This window comes from Octopus bimaculoides, chromosome 5 (assembly GCF_046866305.1).
Source record: "Octopus bimaculoides isolate indiv1 chromosome 5, ASM4686630v1, whole genome shotgun sequence".
NCBI classification, from domain to species: Eukaryota; Metazoa; Mollusca; class Cephalopoda; order Octopoda; family Octopodidae; genus Octopus; species Octopus bimaculoides.
The window spans coordinates 97,638,222-97,663,503 of NC_142932.1; the positions used below are offsets into that span (position 1 = coordinate 97,638,222).

The 25,282-nt window shown below is 34.7% G+C and overlaps 1 protein-coding gene across 1 annotated transcript; it reads left to right on the top strand.

The window, feature by feature from the left end:
- The first annotated feature begins 43 nt into the window (after window positions 1-43).
- Window positions 44-22,155, top strand: LOC106878322 (small ribosomal subunit protein uS11). The gene is made up of 5 exons (XM_014927512.3): window positions 44-839; window positions 1,482-1,631; window positions 19,781-19,942; window positions 21,531-21,607; window positions 22,059-22,155. The coding sequence occupies exons 2-5, from the start codon at window positions 1,483-1,485 to the stop codon at window positions 22,124-22,126; spliced, it is 456 nt and encodes a 151-aa protein (XP_014782998.1). The 5' UTR covers window positions 44-839; window position 1,482; the 3' UTR covers window positions 22,127-22,155.
- Window positions 22,156-25,282: the final 3,127 nt, after the last annotated feature.

Here is a 25,282-nt window from a genome sequence, read left to right on the forward strand (position 1 = left end):
TTAATGTATATCACAGGTCGATATTATTTAGATTAAAAATAGTATCTATAAATAGAGTGAGATAGAAAAAGATAAAACTGGTTATAGAGAAAAACAGATGTCAAATTAAGATAGTAGAGGGTTTTAGCTAAGTTTCTTAAAGTCGGTGCCCGTAGTTTGAACCATTAATCTTGTTTAACAAAAAATTGGTTTTGATATGGGTCACACAGTAGGCCTATGAAGTTGCAATACTTAAATATGTGGTTAGCAAAACATACATTACAGAGAGGAAGAGAGAGAGAGAGAGAGGGAGAAAGAGAGAGAAAGAAAGAGAGGGAGCGCACTACACGAATATACAAAGAAACACTGACTTCTTGAAATACAAAGCGAAGGTTTACTTCAGCTAAGTTTATCTTTGCTTCCTCAACCAGCAGACAAATTTTACTAGACAGAAACACTGATAATCAATGGATGTTAAAGGAAGAAATGATATTACACGAATAAACTAGATGATAAGCCATAATTTTGTCCCGAAGCAAAGCGTTGCGTGATGGTAAAATGTTTAGCAAATAAAAGGGGAACTATGTATCTTTCTCACTCACAATAACAACACTATTCCAAATGCATCGAGTGACTTCGGTAGCAATCGGTAAATTTTTCGGTATATTTCGGGGAAAAAAAAGATAAACTCACTCTCGCTTCTTTTACTCTTACTTCTACTATCCCCAACCCACCTTTTTTTTTTTTCTCACCAAACCGGAAGATGACAAAATCTCACTCTCTGACGAGATTTACAGGACCTCGTAAGTTCTCGTTCTCATCTACTACTTCCTTTTGAGTCTTAGTCCTATTGGTATAAGGTATGTATTTTTTGTTTGCTGTATTTAATCAGCTTTCATCTTATTTAATTTAATACATTTAAATTATAAATTATATTTTTCACATACGCAGTAATTAATTGTTCACTGAATAAAGTACTTTTGCGTATCACACTGCTAGAAATGATTGTATTCTTTTCGCTCCAAACACATGATGGTCTAATTTTAAATTGATTTTATTTCTACACGTTCTTGGTTATTTAGATTTATTTTAACCTTTAGTGTATTATATAGTTATGTAAATTTTAAGTTGTGATGGCATTTTTTATCGTGTGATTTGAAATTTAACTTTTTGAAGATAAGGCGTATTTTTTTATATAACTTGATATTCATTTAACTCGTCAATGTTATAGGGTGTCTTAATGAAATATACCGAGGGAATTGACCGCCAGTTTATTAATATTCTATTTTGTGCTAATCAAAACCGATGTTAGATTAAGTCAATCTTTGTTCCACATGTTTTGTAATTCTGTTGGTGAACTGTATATTCACCAGTATGTGAAACACATTTCGGGAAATTTTTTGAGAAACTAATACTCTAATTTGGTTACCCCTTATTCAATGCAAATGTTTATTATTTCTGTTGCCTAACACCCACCTTATTGTAATGAAATCTGCTTTCAGAATGGCTCCACGTAAAGGAAAGACGCAACAGCAGCAAGAGCAAGTGTCGCTTGGCCCACAAGTGCTGGAAGGAGAGAATGTTTTCGGCGTAGCCCACATTTTTGCTAGTTTCAATGATACATTTGTGCATGTTACTGACCTTTCAGGCAAGTAAGTGATTTCTTTGCATATATTTTTTTACGTCAAGATATTAGTGCTCATAAATATGTAATGACAACAACCTTGATACCTTGTGTTTCGAGATAGTAGCTCCAGTAGTTTTGGAGAGCTGATGTCTTTTGAATTCCCAAGTTTATACCGAGAAAATACATTTTGGAGGCCTCATTTTTGGAATCTTCGTAATTTTAAATCCCAGAATAATATTTAGGTATTCAGAAGATATTTCGAAACTATAAATTTTCAAACCTTCTTGATGGTCCGAATACTTTTGGTTTTTGTGCGTGTGCACAATTATATTGTGAACCATCCAAAAATATACAATGAAGCCGTGTCAGCCATCAATCACCACTTCCATAAACCTTTTTCCTTGTCTAACTTGAAATAGCTTATGGCTGATAACATTAACACTGGTCATACAGTGAATTTTTATAAGGAGAGCGAAAAAAGATCTCGTTGGTAATCTATGGCTTCCAACGTGTTCGGAGTAGGGAATCCCTGAAGAATCACAATACTTGCTGATGTCGTCATGGGTAAAAATGTGGAGAATTTGTAGTGGTACATCCACACTCTTCATGTAAGCAACAGAATTGAAAATGTGATTGTTTAATACCTTTTGAATCCAGAAATTTCTCAGGGGGGATTTGATAAAATGGGTATGAGTGATTACTTCTTTATATATCGTGAATTACATCAAGTCAGTCTGTTGGGTCATATGCAGTCTATCCTTTTAGTTGTAGTCGCATTTTCTTAATCAGGGTTGACCTGCAGCAATCAAAATTTGGGGCCAGTGCTCAAAAGCCAAAATAAACTGGACCATTTTATATTTGATTTGGACAGTCATCTCGGGCATATTTTATTGGCTTTTGTGTAATTTCACATCTAAATGGGTTCTTGATTTTGAGTTAGCTATAATTTTTCACGATTTAATTTGTAATTTCAATAGAAAGAAGATAACTCTTGTTACTTAGCAGCCAGAGACTGCGTCTGATTCTATGACAAAAACTTGTTTTAATGTAATTTAAATTATAATCTTTCAAAATTTCATTTTTTAATAATGTTCCATACATCAGCTTAATGACTTTTTTTTTTCTTCATTGAATTAAAGCAAAGTTTATTTCAACAGAAAGAATGTAGTAGAAGGGTTTATGGAAACATTGAGCCTTAATTCTAAATTTCCCTGTCGACTTTTCTATTTGTGTGCTTGCAATGATAATAGTTCTATAAAGATAAGTCATCCCAACGAAACGAAATTATGCGAGTGTAAAAGTTGACACTCAAGTCTATGTAGGTTGCATTAATGGTTTACCAACATTGAGTTTGTATCATTTGGTTGCATAGTATTTTTAAAACTATTTTGTCTAGACATTTAATGAAGGCCATACATCAGGACAAATGATGACAACAACTTGGTACCTTATGTTTCTCAATGATAGGTCCAATCACCTTGGAGAGCTGATGTCCTGTAATTAGGTGTTAAGAGATTTGTGGCCAGCAGAAAACTGAAAGTGAAGATAATCACCAACATGCTCAAGTTGGTCCACACACACGCATGTTCATTTCATATATCTTTCAATTTCTGCTCTCTGAGAATAAAATTTTTACGGATAAAACTGCTTACATAAATTGCGATTAATGTATAATTTCTATGTTCATAATGAAATAAATCTTTTAATGATTAGACATACGTCCAATAGAATAGCTCTCACAAACAAACTACTTACAAATTCTTTCTTCACAACTCCTGAAGCCATTTTCTGACAGGAGTGGGTGAAACCTTCATACAGCTGGAGGCTCCAATCGAAACGGGACACGAAATTATCAGGTTGAGAAACACTGTTATACGTTATGCCTAACCAAAAACAATCACAACCACATCATCCAAACAGACCGGGTGAAACTGGGTTTAGCTGCTAGTAGTTCTATAAAGATAAGTCATCCCAATGAAACGAAATTATGCGAGTGTAAAAGTTGACACTCAAGTCTATGTAGGTTGCACTAATAGTTTACCAACATTGAGTTTGTATCATTTGGTTGCATAGTATTTTTTAAACTATTTTGTCTAGACATTTAATGAGGGCTATACATCAGGACAAATGATGACAGCAACTTGGTACCTTATGTTTCTCAATGATAGGTCCAATCACCTTGGAGAGCTGATGTCCTGTAATTAGGTGTTAAGAGATTTGTGGCCAGCAGAAAACTGAAAGTGAAGATAATCACCAACATGCTCGAGTTGGTCCAAGCACAATTTCCATTTCGTTAGCCCTTTGGCATTAAGCTTACTTTGTCAAATGCCTTTTACATTGTTCTAAATTAATCAGGCTCAAGAAGAGTATCAATATTTGTTAGTGACTTCGTTTTTTTAAAAAATACAATATTGAAATTTTGTCAGTAGTTTGACTACCAATGATTTATAATTAACATATTTTTACTTTTTTTTTTTGTGGGGTGGGTGGGTTAAATACGACCTCTCTGTCCAAATGGTGTAATTAACATGTGTAAAAGCAATACCAACCATTATGTTTTTGTTACTAAAAGTATTTAACGGCCGGTGCATTAATTAAAATATAGGTTTACTTCGTACAAGATTTCATTCCATCTCTATTTCATTCGAACATTTTCATTAAAAATAGTGCAAAACCTTCAGAAGTCAATATAGTATTGGTAACGTGCTCTTAAATAAATACATCTACATAACAATGTATCCAGTAATGAAAGCTTGTTAATATGTGAATATAGATGTGTAGTCATCATCATTTAACATCCAGTCTCCATGCTGACGTGGAGCTGGCTAGCAGTGCTGTCCAGATTTCAATTGTTGTATGGTTTCTATTGCCGGATACCTTTCTTAATGCCAACCACTTAATAGTGCTCATTAATGGAAATAAATATTACTCATTTTCACACATATTCTTAAACACCAGGAATATATAATTGCATTTCTGTCATAGAAAATATTTTCAGACTTCTGTCATGAAATTGTCTAAAGCATCCTTTATACAAGGCACTTTTACAAAAGGAAAACATAGGTTTCAATTTACAATGAGAACCTTGTACTATTTCTCTTTTGAGTCAGTATTTTCTCTTTTTAACCCTTTCGTTAACATATTTCTAACCAAATTACACCCCTTATGTGTTTCAATTAATTTCTAACATAATCATAAATTTAGGCTGGTTTCATTAAACAACTTTATTTATCAACATATTAATGTGATTTTTGGAAGATAAATTAACAAAAGGTTCTCAACCAATTCTATACCAAAATTTTTGTCACAAAGTGACTTTAATTACAGGTAAATTCAACAAAATATAAAATTATTAAAATTTTTGTTCAAACATCGCTACAGAAAATGGGTTATTAGCTAATATTCAATTGGGTATACAACAAAATATTATTATAGAAGAGTTGTGCACATTACTGGATTTATTACTGTCTCTTTTGCCAGTATAAAATTAAAATCCAGAGCAGTACCCAGTATTTGATTCACAAATCTTTTCCAAACTTTGATCCCCCATTTTGTGCGCTTTCCTGGCATATACTGTTGAAAACGCACTCGGCCTTTATAGCCCACCATATCCTTATCTATAAACTGTTTTATATGTGCTTTGAACACAGTCAATGAGGGGTCTTATTTTAAATAAGGGATCAAAGTCTGGTTTTCCACGTACTGGTGTACTGCTCGTGTCTCTTACATGTAGATATTGAGTCAATTTTAAAAACCGTATCCTCGTCATTATACTTGAGACATATTCGTCGCCAAAGGGTTCATCACTACTCCAGTAATTTGTTATTCTAGGTAACTTTCTAATGCCCATAATAATATTTATGGCAAAATATGCTTTAATTTCATTCAAGTTTATGGGAAACCTCAAACTATCCTTTTTTATGCTTTGTTTACATTTAGCGTAACGGTTTGTTTCCGCGTAATCAATTCAAATAGGTACATCGGAAAAAGCAAAAAGAAATAGTCTAAAGCTTTACTCTCCTGGGTAAGACTGTGACTTGGTCCAGTTTCTTCAGAAAAATCACTGAAAGAAGGAATTTTTAAATTTTCACTCCATTCAGGTAGTAATTCATTCTCTTTATCGCTATCATTGGAGCTCTCGGATTCACTGCTTTCATTTTCGGAAAATTAAACCACAGATTCATTATCAAATACCACGTGCTTTTTTTTTTTTTTGTTAGATTTATCAAGGTCTTCAACGGAAAATCCTTCGAATTCTGACTCGCTGCTTGACAGAATAAAATTTGTATCCATTTTTTTGTCAGGATTACAAATTTTGAAAACACAACAGGAACAAATTTGGAAAAAAATCTCCCAAAATTCACAAAATTAAAAAAACACGTCGATTGTTGTACAAAACTATAGCTGAACTGTTTACACAAATAATCACGTGTTTTCACGAATGTACTAACGAGATTTGCTCAGATATTCTCATTTAAATATGAATAGGTGATTACGGGCGGCTTGGTCACATGAACCAAAATTTTTTTTGGGCGGTTTGGTAACGAAAGGGTTAATAACCACCTCAGTTAATTTAGCTTTCGAGAAGTGACTGAGATGCAATGTCAACACGAAATTTCATATGGCAGTAATCTTTTGCTGGTGGTGGCACCTTGTAGCTTCTCATGTATATAAGAAAAGAATTCACACTGGATAATTTTATGAAAAACCACAAAATAGTTTGCAATTCTGTCCAGCTGGGTAATATGCATGATACTGCTCAGATTTGTTAATACCTATTGTGTTTGTTGTATGAAACATTTACAAGGATTTACATTTAGCTCCAATACTTAATTGTTGAGTGGTAGACAAGAATAAATTTTGCTGTTTGTATAATGTAGCTAGAATGTTTCCCCATTTACATCTGGAAATTAAAATTAAAAAAAAATTTTTTTTAGATTATCCCTGTGGTCCAGAAAAGTAGTACTGGGGATCCTTGAACTAATTTCAAATCTATAATATAAATTGAAGTTGGCCAACCGTTGTATTCTATCTTGTCTTGAGGTTCACGGCCAAATGGGTGGGTGGCTTCACGTGAAAAATGGCACACATGTGGAGATGGGTGCATAGATTGGAATGCGCTTTCTATTTTTCCCCTAGTCCCCATACTTACAGAGAAACTCGATTAAAACAACCTGCGTGCATGCATCTGTGTCACTGAAGCCATTCATATATATATACATATTAATAAATAAACTGAATTATAAATTTCAGTTCTCCCTCTCTCATATACACATATATCATCAACATTACTATCTCTGTCAAGCACACCCCATCAAACATACACACACATCAATTCTCCCCTCACACCACAACGTCAAAAGAAGTTCAGTCATAAAACTGTCCATGTATCTTCATTCGATGCCCACTTCCAAAGATCGCCTTCCCTTTTCACTTGTCTGGCCATTGGTCGAGAGATAAAACACAAACCAACTCCTGCTAAATGCAAAAATACACACAAACGGACATTTCATGTCTTTCAGTTTCTTTATAATTATACACGCGTTAAAAACAGTAGCTCTTACATTTTAATCTTCAACAGGTATGTATCAATTTCTATAATATAAATTGTTTTTCTATAAGCGTATAACAATTACTTATTCCATACTTCATATTCCATACTTCTCTTTACTTTTCACTCACTCGCTCTATCTCTCTTTCTTACCCTCTTTCTCTCTCACATACACACACACGCACATTCATTTCATATATCTTTCAATTTCTGCTCTCTGCAAATAAAATTTTTATGGATAAAACTGCTTACAAAAATTGCGATTAATGTATAATTTTCTATGTTCATAATGAAATAAATCTTTTAATGATTAGACATACGTCCAATAGAATAGCTCTCACAAACAGACTACTTACAAATTCTTTCTTCACAACTCCTGAAGCCATTTTCTGACAGGAGTGGGTGAAACCTTCATACAGCTGGAGGCTCCAATCGAAACGGGACACGAAATTATCAGGTTGAGAAACGCTGTTATACGTTATGCCTAACCAAAAACAATCACAACCACATCATCCAAACAGACCGGGTGAAACTGGGTTTAGCTGCTAGTAGTTCTATGAAGATAAGTCATCCCAATGAAACGAAATTATGCGAGTGTAAAAGTTGACACTCAAGTCTATGTAGGTTGCACTAATAGTTTACCAACATTGAGTTTGTATCATTTAGTTGAATAGTATTTTTTAAACTATTTTGTCTAGACATTTAATGAGGGCTATACATCAGGACAAATGATGACAGCAACTTGGTACCTTATGTTTCTCAATGATAGGTCCAATCACCTTGGAGAGCTGATGTCCTGTAATTAGGTGTTAAGAGATTTGTGGCCAGCAGAAAACTGAAAGTGAAGATAATCACCAACATGCTCGAGTTGGTCCAAGCACAATTTCCATTTCGTTAGCCCTTTGGCATTAAGCTTACTTTGTCAAATGCCTTTTACATTGTTCTGAATTAATCAGGCTCAAGAAGAGTATCAATATTTGTTAGTGACTTCCGTTTTTTTTTAAAATACAATATTGAAATTTTCTCAGTAGTTTGACTACCAATGATTTATAATTAACATATTTTTACTTTTTTTGTTGGGGTGGGTGGGTTAAATATGACCTCTCTGTCCAAATGGTGTAATTAACATGTGTAAAAGCAATACCAACCATTATGTTTTTGTTACTAAAAGTATTCAAGGGCCGGTGCATTAATTAAAATATAGGTTTACTTAGTACAAGATTTTATTCCTTCTCTATTTCATTCGAACATTTTCATTAAAAATAGTGCAAAACTTTCAGAGGTCAATATAGTATTGGTAACGTGCTCTTAAATAAATACATCTACATAACAATGTATCCAGTAATGAAAGCTTGTTAATATGTGAATATAGATGTGTAGTCATCATCATTTAACATCCAGTCTCCATGCTGGCGTGGAGCTGGCTAGCAGTGCTGTCCAGATTCCAATTGTTGTATGGTTTCTATTGCCGGATACCCTTCTTAATGCCAACCACTTAATAGTGCTCATTAATGGAAATAAATATTACTCATTTTCACACACATTCTTAAACACCAGGAATATATAATTGCAAGGGGCATCCAGCTGTAGAAACTCTGCCAAATTTAGATTGGAGCTTGGTGTTGCCATTCGGTTTCACCAGTCCTCGGTCAAGTCGTCCAACCCATGCTAGCATGGAAAGCAGACGTTAAACGATGATGATGATGATTTCCGTCATAGAAAATATTTTCAGACTGTCATGAAATTGTCTAAAGCATCCTTTATACAAGGCACTTTTACAAAAGGAAAGCATAGGTTTCAATTTACAATGAGAACTTTCTACCATTTCTCTTTTGCGTCAGTATTTTCTCTTTTTAATAACCACCTCAGTTAATTTAGCTTTCGAGAAGTGACTGAGATGCAATGTCAACACGAAATTTCATATGGCGGTAATCTTTTGCTGGTAGTGGCACCTTGTGGCTTCTCATGTATATAAGAAAAGAATTCACACTGGTTAATGTTATTAAAAACCACAAAATAGTTTGCAATTCTGTCCAGCTGGGTAGTATGCATGACACTGCTCAGATTTGTTAATACCTATTGTGTTTGTTGTATGAAACATTTACAAGGATTTACATTTAGCTCCAATACTTAATTGTTGAGTGGTAGACAAGAATAAATTTTGCTGTTTGTATAATGTAGCTAGAATGTTTCCCCATTTACATCTGGAAATTAAGATTAAAAAGAGTGGTTCCCAACCTGTGGTCCACAAAGGTAGTACTGGGGAACCTTGAACTAATTTCATATATATATGTAGTTTTAGGGAAAATAACCAAGTTTCATGAACTCATCGATGAAAATCCAGTCACATATAGAAAAATTAATAAGTAAAAGCACAATAAATAAGTATAATATAATACAAAGTAAATATCATAAGATAATGATGATAAAACGACTACACGTGTTTCATAACTAATTTTCAAATAGAAAGAATGTTTAAATCGATCAAAAATCAATTCTATTCAAAAATATAGCTAATCTTCAGGTCAAAAACAACAACAATAATAATAAAACAATGTATATATCAACCAACAATAAATAATTGATTTTCGATAGCTTTAATCGATTTGAATATTCTTTCTATTTGAAAATTGGTTATGAAATACATGTTGTCGTTTTATTATCATTATCTTATATTTACTTTGTATTATATTATACTTATTTATTGTGCTTTTACTTATTGATTCTTCCAGTTTTTACTTGTAAATTTGGATTTTTATCCCTAATATTATTATATATATATATATATATATATATATATATACACATGCTAGCAGAGATACCTGGCATTGCTCAGGAGTGAAATGGCATATTTGTTTATTCTTTTACTTGTTTAAAACATTTGACTGGTGTTACTGGAGCATTGCCTTTAGTCGAAAGAATTGACTCAAAGTATTCATTCTATTGGTCTCTTTTGTGAAGCTGCTAATTTATGGGGACATAAACATACCAACATTAGGCAAGCAATGTATATATATATATATATATATACTAATATAAATACATAAAAGTACATGAAGTTTGGTTTTTTTTTTTTTAAAGTGATCATGTACACCTCCTGGCTGTTGTGAGTATAACGCCTCGTAAACAATGTTTCTTGTTTTTCCTTGTGGAGCATATGCAAAGGGGTTTCTTTTGCTTCCCACTCTTGAGCAGCCAAGAAGCAGGGCTCTTCCAAGAGAAGACCAGCCACAGAGAGAGTTTGACCCTGAGATTTGTTAATGGACATGGCAAAACTGACATGAAGAGGGAATTGCAGTCTTCTAAACATAAATGGAATTTCTGCTCCTGAAGGAGTAAGAGGAATTTTTGGAATGAAGATGTCATCGCCTTTTCTACATCCAGAAAGAATGATAGCCTCAATTACCTGTGACATCATTTTCTTTATCACCGGTTGTGTTCCATTGTAAGGTCTTGGTGGTTCTAGATTGCTGAATATCATTACAAGAGTTCCAACTTTAAATGCTAATATGTGGGGAGGTAGTCCAGGAGGCTCCAACGAATTGAGAAATTCAAGAGGAGAGTTCACCACTTATTTTTATCTGGAATTGTATCAGCAGACTTGTAAGTGTGAAGAGTGCTGGGGAAAAGAATGCATTAGCTGTTGATTTATTTTTTTTTAACAGCAATGTTTTTTGGAGCTAATATTGCTCTTTCACACGGCCAATGGTGAATTTCGTAATTTTCTGTGATGTTGGGGAATATTTTGTGTTTGAGCTCATCCACAGAATTAATGACAGAGGGAAATGGCCACACTTCCATTTCTCCTGCAGTGTCGAGAGGCACTTTGTCCTTAAGCAAGTGTCAGAATGTCCTGTGCAAACTTTGCAGACATTTGGTTGCCGTGTAGCTGAGCTCTCATGTTAGTGGTGAGACTGAGGATAGTTAAAATGATGCCACAGGGTAGAGGACTTTGGGCATGCTTGGACCTCATCTGCTCTCGTGCCTTTTGAACTGACAGGAAGAGTTTGCCTGAAATCACCTGACAACAGAAGTGTTACACTCCCATCGGAGCCTGACAGTCTCCAACGTCTTTCAGGGCTCTATCTAATTCTTCCATGGTGCACTCATCCCAGATGACACCTAAGTACCTGCTCCTGATGCTGCTAAATTGAGAGGGAGTTTGAAAGTCGAGTGTGCTGTCCTGCCACTGGGTAACAAAGTAACTGCAATCCCAGAGGAAGCCACAGCTACTGCAACGTCCTAGTGCTGCCTAACTTCTTCAAGGAGAAGCTACATAATAAATGTTTTTCCTGTCCCTCCAGGAGCATCCAGGAAGAAGATTCGTCCCTCGCGCTGGTGTACACTGTTAAGAATAGTTCTGTAGGCAGCTGGTCTGGAAGTAATTTAGGTTCGTTTTCAACAGTGTACTTCAAAAGTGCTTGAGTATCATAGGATGTTTCCCGAATGACAGCAACCCTGACTTGAATGTTTGTGGCAGGCCATACGTGGACAATTCATCTCTACCCAGTGTAGCAACTCTGTCTTCAATGTCAATGAGAGTTTTGTCATAGACTTCATTGCTGATACCCTCCATGTCAGGATAGATAGAGCAGTTGGAAATGGGCTGCCATATTTAAATAATCAGATGCTACTGGGGTCTATTTTCCAGTTTGCCTCGTTCATAAGGCTAGGGAAGTTTTGCAATATTTCGAACGTAATGATATGGTGGTTATTGAGTGGCCTTCACAGATCCAGGATTTGAATACAGTAGAAGATTTATGCAATTATATTTCTCCAAGAGTTCATGCTAAAAAAAAAAAATTTGTCCCAGTTATATAATTTTATTGAAATATGGCAGAACATTCCAAGTCATTTTTGTGCTCATTTATCAAACTCCATGTACCACTTCTGTATGGCCGTAATTAAAAATAATGGCTATGGAACTAGATACTAATAATAAATTTTTGTTTCTTGATCATTTGTGTCGTAAATTTTCAATTTAAACAGAATGTTGGTACGGTTTTAAACTTACTTTGTGAACAATTTTTAATCATTTGAATTAATTGCACATTAAAATTATTCAAATTATAGAACAATATATAATACCTGTATCATTCGAAAGAGAGAAATTCTACATAGACTGTATAAAGTAAAATAATTTTATAAAGTTATGTTAAAAAATTAATGAATGACAGAATAGAACTGTCATCATCGGTCTTAAACTTACTTTGGCCAGTGTATGTTCACATGATACAGTTGGTTTAAATGTTGAAGCTTTTATAGTTTGTATTTACTGGTCTTGAGTGAAATCTACTTAAATTTCTTCATCAAATTGTTAGTATGCTGGACAAAATGTTTAGTTGCATTTCATGTCTTTATATTCTGAGTTCAAATTCCACCTAAGTTAACTTTTCATACTTTTGGGGTCAATAAAATAGGTTGATGTAATCCACTAGCCTTCTCCTACCAAATTTCAGCTTTTGTGTCTACAATAGAAAGGATTATGAAATTTGGTGTATAAATTCTTTGCGAATCAATTTGACATTTGAATGAATAATTTGTATTATCTTAATACAAATTAATAGAAGAACTATACAGATCTTTCATAAATAGATCACAGAGTAGTAGCTTATAGCTATTTATTGCAGACACAAACTTGGAGCCAAATTGGTCTGTTCTAATTTACATAACAGTAGTGCAAGTGTTGGGAATGTTTATGTTCCAAACACTAGCTTAATAATCCTTTTTGCTAAAGGCACAAGGCATGAAATTTGGTGGGAGAAGACTAGTCGATTACATTGACCCGGAAAGGCTGAAAGGCAAAGTCGACCTTGGCCGAATTTGAACTCAGAGCGTAAAGACAGATGAAATATTGCTAAGCACTTTCCTGGCGTGCTAATGGTTCTGCCAGCTTGCTGCCTTAATTATGATGTTCATTTTACTAAATTCTTCATTATTTTCAAAATAAATTTAAACAATTATTGGTCATACATCAGAAAATATAACAACTTGGTACCTTATGCTTCTTGATGATAGGTCCAGTCACTTTGGAGAGCTGATGTCCTGTAATTGGAAAATCAATTATTTCATCAAAATACTTAAATTAACCCTTTCGTTACCAAGCTGCCCCAAAAAAATTTTGGTTCATGTGACATAACCACCCGTAATCACCTATTCATATTTAAATGAGAATATCCGAGCAAATCTCGTTAGTACATTCGTGAAAACACGTGATTATTTGTGTAAACAGTTCAGCTATAGTTTTGTACAACGATCGATGTGTTTTCTTAATTTTGGGAGATTTTTTTCAAAATTTGTAATCCTGACAAAAAAATGGATACGAATTTTATTCTGTCAAGCAGCGAGTCAGAATCCGAAGGGTTTTCCGTTGAAGACCTTGATAAATCTAACTCTGTAACCGAAAAAAAAACAGCACGTGGTATTTGATAATGAATCTGTGGTTTCATTTTCCGAAAATGAAAGCAGTGAATCCGAGAGTTCCGATGACAGCGATAAAGAGAATGAATTGGTACCTGAATGGAGTGAAAATTTAAAAACTCCTTTCAGTGATTTTTCTGAAGAAACTGGACCAAGTCACAGTCTTACCCAGGAGAGTAAAGCTTTAGACTATTTCTTTTTGCTTTTTCTGATGTACCTATTTGAATTGATTACGGCGGAAACAAAGCGTAAAAAAGGTTACTTTGTGGTTTCCCATAAAATTGAATGAAATTAAAGCATATTTTGCCATAAGTATTATTATGGGCATTAGGGGTTCCCACACGGGTTCCCACACCCTAACAGTTGAGGGAACCCGTGGAAGAGGTAGGCCCAGGAAGACCTGGGCTGAGGTGGTGAGGCAAGACCTTCGTACATTGGGCCTCACCGAGGCGATGACTACGGACCGAGACCTTTGGAAATGGGCTGTGCGTGAGAAGACCCGGCAAGCCAAGTAAGATCGTTGCCAGTGCCCCTGGACTGGTTCTTGTGCGGGTGGCACATGAGATGCACCATTTTGAGCGTGGCCGTTGCCAGTAACGCCTGACTGGCTCCTGTAGGATTTTCGAGCGAGATCGTTGCCAGTGCCCCTGGACTGGCTTGTGCGGGTGGCACATAAAAGACACCATTTCGAGCGTGGCCGTTTTCGTGCGGGTGACACGTAAAAGCACCCACTACACTCTCTGAGTGGTTGGCGTTAGGAAGGGCATCCAGCTGTAGAAACTCTGCCAAATCAGACTGGAGCCTGGTGTTGCCATCCGGTTTCACCAGTCCTCAGTCAAATCGTCCAACCCATGCTAGCATGGAAAGCGGACGTTAAACGATGATGATGATGATGATGATTAGAAAGTTACCTAGAATAACAAATTACTGGAGTAGTGATGAACCCTTTGGAGACGAATATGTCTCAAGTATAATGACGAGGATACGGTTTTTAAAATTGACTCAATATCTACATGTAAGAGACACGAGCAGTACACCAGTACGTGGAGAACCAGACTTTGATCCCTTATTTAAAATAAGACCCCTCATTGACTGTGTTCAAAACAGTTTATAGATGAGGATATGATGGGCTATAAAGGCCGAGTGCGTTTTCGACAGTATATGCCAGGAAAGCCCACAAAATGGGGGATCAAAGTTTGGAAAAGATTTGTGAATCAAATACTGGGTACTGCTCTGGATTTTAATTTTATACTGGCAAAAGAGACAGTAATGAATCCAGTAATGTGCACAACTCTTCTATAATAATATTTTGTTGTATACCCAATTGAATATTAGCTAATAACCCATTTTCTATAGCGATGTTTGAACAAAAATTTAAATAATTTATATTTTGTTGTATTTACCTGTAATTAAAGTCACTTTGTGACAAAAATTTTGGTATAGAATTGGTTGAGAACCTTTTGTTAAATTATCTTCCAAAAATCACATTAATATGTTGATAAATAAAAGTTGTTTAATGAAACCAGCCTAAATTTATGATTATGTTAGAAATTAATTGAAACACATAAGGGGTGAAATATGGTTAGAAATATGGTAACGAAAGGGTTAATAGAAACACTACACAACTTCTGAATATATAGATACAGAATATTGGCATGTCGTTATTTAGTGTAGACACAAACTCAGAGAAATAAATTTGGTCTACTGTAATTTGCGGTCCACACACTCTGTTGGTGTTGCAGTGCTTGGATACCATTCATGAAGAAGTTTTCAGCCTCTCAGTCAAAAAGTCATCAACAGTAGACATATCACTGATACTGGTTCCCAGCCAAGTGTTTTTTCATGTTGGGGAACAGCTAGTAGTCAGATGGGGCCAAATCAAAATAGGGAGAGTGGTCAACCAGTTCAAAGCTGCTGTTATACACAGCAGCCATTGATGCGTAAATTACACAGGTGCACAAATTACATGGGTTTTTACAGTAAAACCTTTGGTGATTGCCCTCAAGTTTGACTGCTTTTTACCTTGTTTGTGATTGTGTGCACACACAAAACATGATGCATTCACTTACTAATCATATAAAATCCAACCAATCTCACTGTTGGATATGCCATCTTTCTAGGTTTGGTCTCACTGCATGACAACCTAGGGCAAGTGTCATTTGCTATAGTCTTGGGTTGACCAAACACTTATGGTTAGATTTAAGAGATAGAAACTGAAAGAAGCTCATTGTGTATGTGTTCCATTGTCTTGACATTACCTGATGGTTGTAAATTAGTGCCACCATCATAAAAATGGTGTGCTGCGTTTCCAACTCCACATGAAAACATGTCCCGCCGTAAGGAAAACCTATGCTTGCTAACAGGTGTGGTTTGATGACAGGATATGCATCCAGACATACAAAATCTGCTTCATTGAATTGTTTGATGTATGCAAGCATGGAATAGTGGATATTGATATAATGATGATGATGTGGCAATTATTTACCTATATTTTTGCGTAATTTTTTTCTTCATCATTAGCTGTGTTCTTTCTTTTTTAATTTTGCCTTTTTTATTTTGTATGTTCTAGGTTTTTCATATGGCCTTGCGTAAGCTATTATGTTAATTACTGAGTTTTCTAATATTTGGTAGGAGATTTGTAAGGCCTCTTCAGATATCTTCTCTTGTTTTCATAGCTTTTTATCTTTTTTTTTTTTTTTTTGGGTTGTTGTTTGTCTTCCTCTGACATTTTGTCTTTCCTTATCTGTTTTAAAGCTGAAGTAACTTGATGCTTAAAAAATCAAAGCTCACCAAAGTTTTTTTCTTTCCCTGTATGGAAAAAACACTTAAGAACTTATCCCTTTTCCCTCAGTTTGAGAATAAGTGAAAATGAACATCAATGTTAAAAATTGAAACAGAAAATTAACCCTATCTTAGAACTTGTTCTGGTAGGTTGTGTGAAAGGATTGAGTGTGTAATATTGAAATGAATTTACTCTGGATGTTTGTGTATGTATATATACATATGATGAAATATATATATATATTTATATGTATAATGTGTTTTAGCATTTGACTATGGCCATGTTGGCACCACCTTGAAGGGTTTTAGTCAAATGAATCGACCCCAGAATTTTTTTTGAAGCCCGTTTACACCGTGGGGTGTTACTGGGCCACTTATGAGTACCCTTCATTCATTCGACAATGAACTTTGCTTGTGGAGACATTTAGGCAAGTGTAAACAAACCAAAATCGCTGAGTCACTAAGTTACAGAGATGTAAACATACTAACACCAGTTGTCAAGCATTAATGAGACAAAGACAGATATATATATACATTCCTCCAGTTTCTGTCTACCAAATCCACTTACAAGGCTTTGGTTTGTCCAAGGTGCCATGCAGTGGGACTGAATCCGGAACCGCGTGGTTGGGAAGCAAGCTTCTTATTATACATACACTGATATACATACACCAATATATTGGCAGTTTGGTGGTGTAACCATGATATTCTGGTGATCTGTTGAGATAGCTAGCTTTATTTGCAGTAATCTGTGAGTATACAGTTGTATAATGCTGAGCATACTTATTCATGCAAATATGTATGCTTACTTTTTTCATAGTGAAGTTAACAGTACATGAAGGTTGCAAAATAGCTGTAATACGATGGAAGTCATGTGGTTAAATGTATTCACTTCTCATAACTCCTGACTTTGTGTGTGTGTGTAGGAAAAGCAGGTATTGGGGCTTGGTGGATCCTGTTGGCCCATCCAATACATGGTAGTATGGTAAGAAGGCAAACTTTAAATAATGATTATATGTCATTAGCATATATAAGTTCACTTCAAAACCATGCGGTTTGAGTTGGATTTCATTGTGTGGCACTTAGGCAAATCACTCATAAGTTTTTTTGCGTGCTGAAGTCATAGAAACAAACTAATTGTAATAGTTTCCTGCAGTCTATCAAAACTTTGTGGACAGAAATTGTCTTCACATTGACACCACTTGAGCAATAGTGATGTTTTTCTTGTAAACTTTCTGTACCTTGATAGTTACAACATTTGTAAACCATTGGTATATAAAAAATGCCTAGCAAAAATGAGTTGGCAACAAGATGAAGTACTTCAGTGAAAAGGAAGGAAACCAGATCTGTGTAACTAAAGCTACATGTTAGAATGACTTCTGCAAGGGACATAACTTGCAATATTAGCCAACAATTACATTGAGTTGGTCAGAGTACAATTGGGATATAGAAATATAGAGGGACTACGTAACTTTACATTATTTTACAAAATGCACAACAATATAATATTGTTTCATTATACAAAATAGTTGCTTTTATCAATATGCTCTGCTGCATTTGGGACTCTGTGGTGATATTGCGTGCACAGTCACCTGCAGTCAATCACAGTTCTCTTCTACTTTGGTGTTTGCTTGTAGCCTCCAGTCTCAAGTGCTACACGTCATGAATGTGATCTTGATGTGGTTTTGTTGATGCAGAAGACCTCCATTAACATGACTGAGAACATCATGCCGAACAGCATAGTTGTGAATACACAGTCCTGCTTGACTATGTTAGTGACTGGGAACACGTTGGAAAAATCACCACTGCCCAATATTCAAGTGGGCATGCCATCATGGAACTGTCACCATGCTAATGAATTAATCAAGCTGCTGAACTTGAACATGATCTTCCAAATGCCCTCACAGCTGGTCTCAAAGGCCTTGGTCAAGTCTACAAACGTGTATTGGTCTCTATTCTGTTCCTGGCACTTCTGAAGTTGGTGCAGGTTAAAGATCAAGTTGACTGTCCAACAGCTCTCTCCGACACCACACATCCTGCAGTAACTTTGGCCTCACAATCAGTACTCAGAAGTCGTATATGGAACCAACTGTCACTGTTCAAGGGGAACCCAGAAGGTTGTTGCGTTCATGTGCCTTGGCTGCACACTTTCCAGATCTGTGAACATTGACAATAAAGTCAACATGCACATTGCCATGGGAAACTTAGCATTCAGGTGGCTACATGAATCATTGTGGGAGAGGAGAAGCATTAGGCTAGTTGCTGTGTTGATTGTGTACCAAGCAGTTGTACTGTCTATGCTACTGTATGCCTGCAAGACTTGGATGGTCCACAAAGATCCTGCCAAAAAGCTAAACTGCTTCTACATAAACTGCCTGAGAAAGCTGTTGAAAAAGTCCTAGGCATGGTCTCCTCTCAAGTTGATCTACCAAATATTTACACACTACTGTGGACTGGCCACTTTGTTTGAATACCTGAAATGAAACTCCCCAAAATACTTTTACAGTGAGCTGGCAGGAGGCAAGTGCATGCAAGGTGGACAGAAAAGGCACTTTAAAGATACATTCAAGGCTTCACTGAATAAGTTTTGGGGTCAAGAGCAAAAAGCCAACTTGTCTGGTGAAGCTACACCAACAGTTCCTGTCCTGCAGAGCCTTTTGAGCATGCATCAAACTGATTGGCCACAGCCGAACACACTGAGCCCCATTGTCTTCTGTGATGTCCTTGATTGTTGTCAATGATGAACGAACTAATTAATAAAGTGTTACTTCAACTCAATTGCATTGCACATATTCTTAGGTAGAAGCTCACAAAATTTTCTGTTACTACATTCCAAAATAGTCTATTCTGAGTTTCCAGTACAAGATTTTGTCATAAAATAATTCTTTCTTTGAGATATTTTGTGGTTTGGCAAGACATCTCAGATGCAGTTATTTATTTGCATTATATCTCTTGATTTACAGTGATTGCTGGATCTTAACCAGTGCCTATTACATAATATTCTTGAGCATGTTTTTTATTTTGTTGGTTGTTAGCAATGGTAAATTAACCCTTAAATAGGAAACTGGTTGCATGAATGTGTTCCAAATGGGTAAAAAACAGAATTATCTTTCTTACAAATAGTTTTCATGCTTATTTTAAAATAAGTACAAAAACTACGACATTTTATGATCTTATTCTCAAAAGGTCGCAAAATATTCACTTTGCATTCCCCATGTGAGTATAAATTCATTTGGTTCTCGTGTTGTTAAACAAAAGTACAAATGGAGAAAAATCAGTTTATTTTTTCTGTGATATCTAGAACATCATCTCCATTGCTGTATATTTTGTTTGACTTCATTGTTCCAGTCACAAACTGGAATTTGATGATGCCTTGTTACATTGTTATTGAAATAGTTCCTACAATACATTTTCATGTTTTTCAGAGAAACTATAGCTCGTGTGACAGGTGGAATGAAGGTAAAGGCTGATCGAGATGAAGCTTCCCCTTACGCTGCAATGTTGGCTGCACAAGAAGTAGCAGAAAGGTGCAAAACAGTTGGAATTACAGCTCTTCATATTCGCCTTAGAGCTACAGGAGGCAATAAGTGAGTAGATCATGCAGGTTGTTTCCTTGTGGAATGTTTTTATGTATTTAACTGTAGAGGATGCAGATTTGCAGCCTAAACAGCATTAAGTTGAAGGAAAAGAAAATTGTTTAGTTGTGTGTGTCTATGAATGATAAAAAAAAAAGTTTGGTTCAAGAAGTTTTGCGGTTCAATTCCAATGTGCAGCTCTTGGTCAGGTTTTACAGAGATTGGAGTTGAGCCAATCCTTGTGAGTGGAAATGGTTAACTGGAAACAGTTTGGCAGCGGTTGGATTGCATTTGTTCAAAGGCTGTCTTGTGGCTCACTATCATGCTGATTCTGCTTGTGAGTTACATTTAGACCGTCGATTTCATAAGCAGGTTGGTAGTTCAGTACTCAAACAAGTGATTACTTGATATATACATAATAGGGATGGGAGAAGTTTGTTTGCTCCTCAACACATTTCAATTGCACATATTAATATTGGTACCAGAGTACTGAATATAATTGTTAGAATTATTATTCTTAGTATTGTAGGCTTCTTGCATAGTTGTTTGTCTTGATACTTTCTCCACTATTTAACTTGAATTCACGAATGCTATAGTTCCGTCTTGCAAATAAATTTGCTATCTCTGACTGTTCACTATGTAAGCTTGCTGTTCTAACTAGTAGATAGAATCGGTACTTTTTAACATTGACATGTCATCATGAATAGCAGGCTATATATGAAGCCAGATAGGGAATAACTATTTTCAGTGGTATCTGGTGTAAACATTTTTAATGCAATATAGAATTTTATATATATATATATATATATATATATATAGAATTTTATATATATATATATATATATATATATATATATATATATATATATATATATATATATATATATATATATATATATATATATATATATATATATATATATATATATATATATATATATATATATATATATATATATATATACACACACACACACACACATGTAATCAAAAGGGGTGGTATAAAATGTATACAATATAGTAGAAATTGATTTTAGTGGTAAAAGGATTATCTACTTCCAAAACTGTGTATGATTGTAAACTATGCATTAATTTACCATTGGGAATTTGTCATGTGTGACAGATCTTATGCCAACTCATGCATAACAATATTGATCCTGATCTGACTTCTATTCCCCCTCCTCTATCTTGGTTGAGGGAGTAATAGGGAGGGGGCAGATACATACAAAGTGATGGACAGACTTCAGTTATAGTACAAGATGATGTAGTAAGAGTATTCATATGGGATACAGAAACATTTAGTTTATGGCATTGATTCTGTCTCCTCTGGTTTCTCTTTAGTCAGCAATACAATCCCTGCATTGAAATGATCTTTTTTTTTTTTTGTAAATTCTTGTGCAACATTTTACATTCATGACATGTTCACCATTTGAGCGGGGGTATTTTTTTTAGTTCTATTTAAGGAAGAGCCTAAGTTATTTGTTTTACAAGTTATTCCAATGTTAGATCAAGTTTGATGTAATTAAACTGTGTTGTAAACATTTTCAAGATGGTGGGATTCATTCTAAAAACTCGCATTCTCATAATTATATCATTTCAGAACTAAGACTCCAGGCCCTGGAGCTCAGTCAGCTCTCCGAGCCTTGGCTCGCTCTGGTATGAAAATAGGACGTATTGGTAAGTAGTATTTGTATATTTTGTTGATTTCTCAATTTATATTTGGAAAAGATTAAATATTGTCCATGGCAGTTTATTTAGTCTTTCTGTTGGAAACTATTTGAGAGGTAATATCAATCTAATTTGGATACTTTGCTAAAATAAGTGGTAAACAGGTTTATTTGTTCAGAGTCGATAGAACAGTTTATAATCTCAGTCATAGATTTTTGTTTTCCTGAACATAGTTTTTCATTTCATCGAATAAATAACTGCCAGGAATATACTGAGATGAAGTCTACCTTGCTCATTGCAAATGTATTTTGAAATTAATTAAAGGAGGAATAATAGACTTGGTTTGTCCCTAGTTCTATGAGGAATAAGCTTTGAAAGGGTTTGAATATATTGCATTTTCTTAACATTTTAAACTTTGGGAGTGTTTTATATTTGATTCAACTCTTATTTTATTTTTCAGAGGATGTTACTCCTATTCCATCAGATAGCACCAGAAGGAAGGGTGGTCGTCGTGGACGTCGTTTGTAAATGTTTGATTAAAGTTCCACTGAAAATTATCCATTGTTTTGTTTTTATTTATTGTGCAAATGTATCTTTGTGACCAGGTGTGCTTTTCTTGGTGACAGCATTTTATTACTAGATGTAGTTGGAGTAACACTATAGGTTGTCGGTCTTGAGAATCTAGACTATTTTCTCCAAGTGTTTGGTAACTGTGAATTAGTATTTAATGCAATAAGTTCTTTAGAATTCTTAGTGCATAAATGTAAGACTTCTGGTTAGTTTTATGGTAATTTTCAGGACCATGTTTCTAATACAATACTCCTTTTTGCCTATAATTGATTTTGAGAATGAAGAATTCGGAACGATTTAGTCAAATAACTTATTGGTGATTCTAAAAAGAATTGCTTAAACATGAATAATTCTGACGAAATCCAGGCAACTATTAAAACTAGTAAAGCTCTATGAACCATTATGGAGGAAAACTTGATGTGAATACCAAATCTTGAGTGACTGTAGTAGTCACAGTACTGTCCCCTGACTTAATCAATGCGTATTTGTACAGTATCTTACTTCCAACTTAAATTAATGCACAGCATATTGATTTGCATGCTGTGCATTACTTGACATTCAAAGTTTGTGGTAGTGTTGCTTGACCATTTTTTCAAATGTTTTGATAGTCAGTGATAGACCAACTTAGGTGTATTGCTACAGTGAGCAGGAGGCATATGCCGCACAAACTTAAAATAAGACCATATTAGGGTGAATAGGTCGGCCAGTTAAAAGACAGTTGTACTAAATAGCATACTGTGTTAATATTTCATATAAAATTTGAAGTTTGACAAGATTTTCCAGGATGCAGATGGGCTGGCACAGGACTACTAGCAATGGAAAGCACTGATGGACCTGGCTAACATTATGTCTCTGGGACCACTATCCTGGAATGACCCTTATCAAGCAAGGGAATGTGCATAGCCTTTCATACAGCTTGTGGCTAAACAGCTCCCAGAAAATTGAGTTTGACAATTTTTAACATATAAACCCATATTAATGAATTAGTGAAAATTCCCATTGACCTTACCTCACTATTTGCTAAGTCCACTGCACAGATTATACCCTTTTATTTGGTAAACCTAAAACTTGTAAGGACCATAAAATTATATCCTGATTGTTTTTCTCTTCATTCGACAAAATCATTTAAAAAAAATCTAGAATTAGATATTCCAATATCAGTTGCTACCTTTTATTTAATTAGCACTGAAAAATATAGAAGTTTTATAAAGACTTGCTGAACAAAGTAAACCAATCAGCTTAAGTCGCAACTCAGAAAAATGTGCTGTCCATATTCAAATCTTTTACGATTCAAAATAAACTTAACTTAAGTTTCTAAACTATTAATCTGTGTGTACACATCACATGAAATACCTTGGTGGTAGAAAATTGTTAGAACTGCAATGTTTTCAAATTACTTGCATGATATTCAGTTACATTTTCTACAAAGGTTATTGTTAGTATTGAAATAAAAAAGTTACAAATACGAAATTAACACTGGATTTATTGATATGATTTTCATGAATTGGGATATTCTAGGCTCATTAAAATAGATTTTGTGTTAATACACTGATTCAAAAGTTGTATCAGTTTGTTTTATGAAAGGTGTGTTTATACTGCAAATTAGAATTCTTTTTATAAATGAGATGAAATGTATAAGAAAAAAAAAAAGGGAAGTCTATCTGAATAAGGGTGTGTGTCGTTTCTTTTTAGAGCAGAGATTTAGTATGGAACATTGTTGATATTACACACACTACATGATCTATTCATGTATTCTTTGCAATCTGCATCACGAGCCTGCGTAAATATTAGAAATATGGTCATATAGTAATTTTCTGAGATTGGTTGTTTCTTGTTACATATGTGTAGTCATTGTGCAAGTATTGACGATTTCATAAGTCATCTGCTCGAAGTCGTAATCGGCGCTGTGGGTCAATGTGCTGGAATATGTAAGACAGTAGTTGATGGATTATTAGCAGCATTAAAATGTATCAACAGATTATAAATCCTGATAAACGCTTTTAAATAATGGGTTAGGATTTACTCTGAGAGGTTTCAGATAAAGATATAGCAAAAGCTGTGATTTCATAAGCAGGGATAAATATGTATAAACTAAACAGTAAGCTAGTGTTGCTTTCTATTATTTACAAATACAAATTTTAGGGATTGAAATCATTTTTTTTAAAGTCCTGATGGAAACATTGGAAGGGTGTTTTATATTTTAGTTTAATCTCTTCATGATCGGGACTGGAATTGAATTTGGATTTACTTTATGCAGAAACCCAGTGTTTTTATTTACCCATTAAAGCTATGCATATGGCATCTCGCAATGATTTGAGATGAAACAATCTGAAACTTGGGAAAAGTTGTTTCACTATTCAAATGAGCTATTTGGTCTGTCCACAAGTAAATGTTTGAGTACTTTGCCCATGGTGTCTAGATATAGTTATCTTCCTAACAACTATTAGTATGGATGATTGTAATAACAAGCGGAGGTTTGATCTTGCTGTGGCATTTTGGACATCTTTTACCAGAGGTTAAAGTTGACCTAAGCCTTGTAAAGATGAGTATACAAAAAACGAAAATCTGATGAATTGTACTTATAATGCAAGAGTCCAGCCGTCTCATGCACTTACTGTCTGAGGATTGTGTGTATCAGGGATATCTCGCCTTTTAATTTTTTTGGATATCCTTGTTTCATTGTTAAGAACATAGAATGAAATGGAAGTTTTAGTTTAGATCACTTTAGAAGTTTGTATTATAGAACCAAGGGTAGTCTCATGCAGGTTCATATAAAAAGGGTTAATATCAGTTTTTAAAAATTTATCTAAAAGCAGTTAAATAACCAATCAGATCATGTTATCTGAGAATATTCCTAATAAGTCTGGTTTAAGTAGACACTTAAACTGTACGTTTACCTAATTTAAAAACCTGACATTTGTAGCTTGTATAGCATTAAGTTGCGACTGGGATTATGTTTACTAAAAGGTATACATATACCACTTACTTCTGATAACATATTACTCCTTTAGAAAGCACTACAATTTGCCTACTAGGAATACAATAATTAGCTAATGTCTTGTCAGCAGGTTTATATGTAAGAAACAATACACAATGGTTTTCTCTATAAGCATA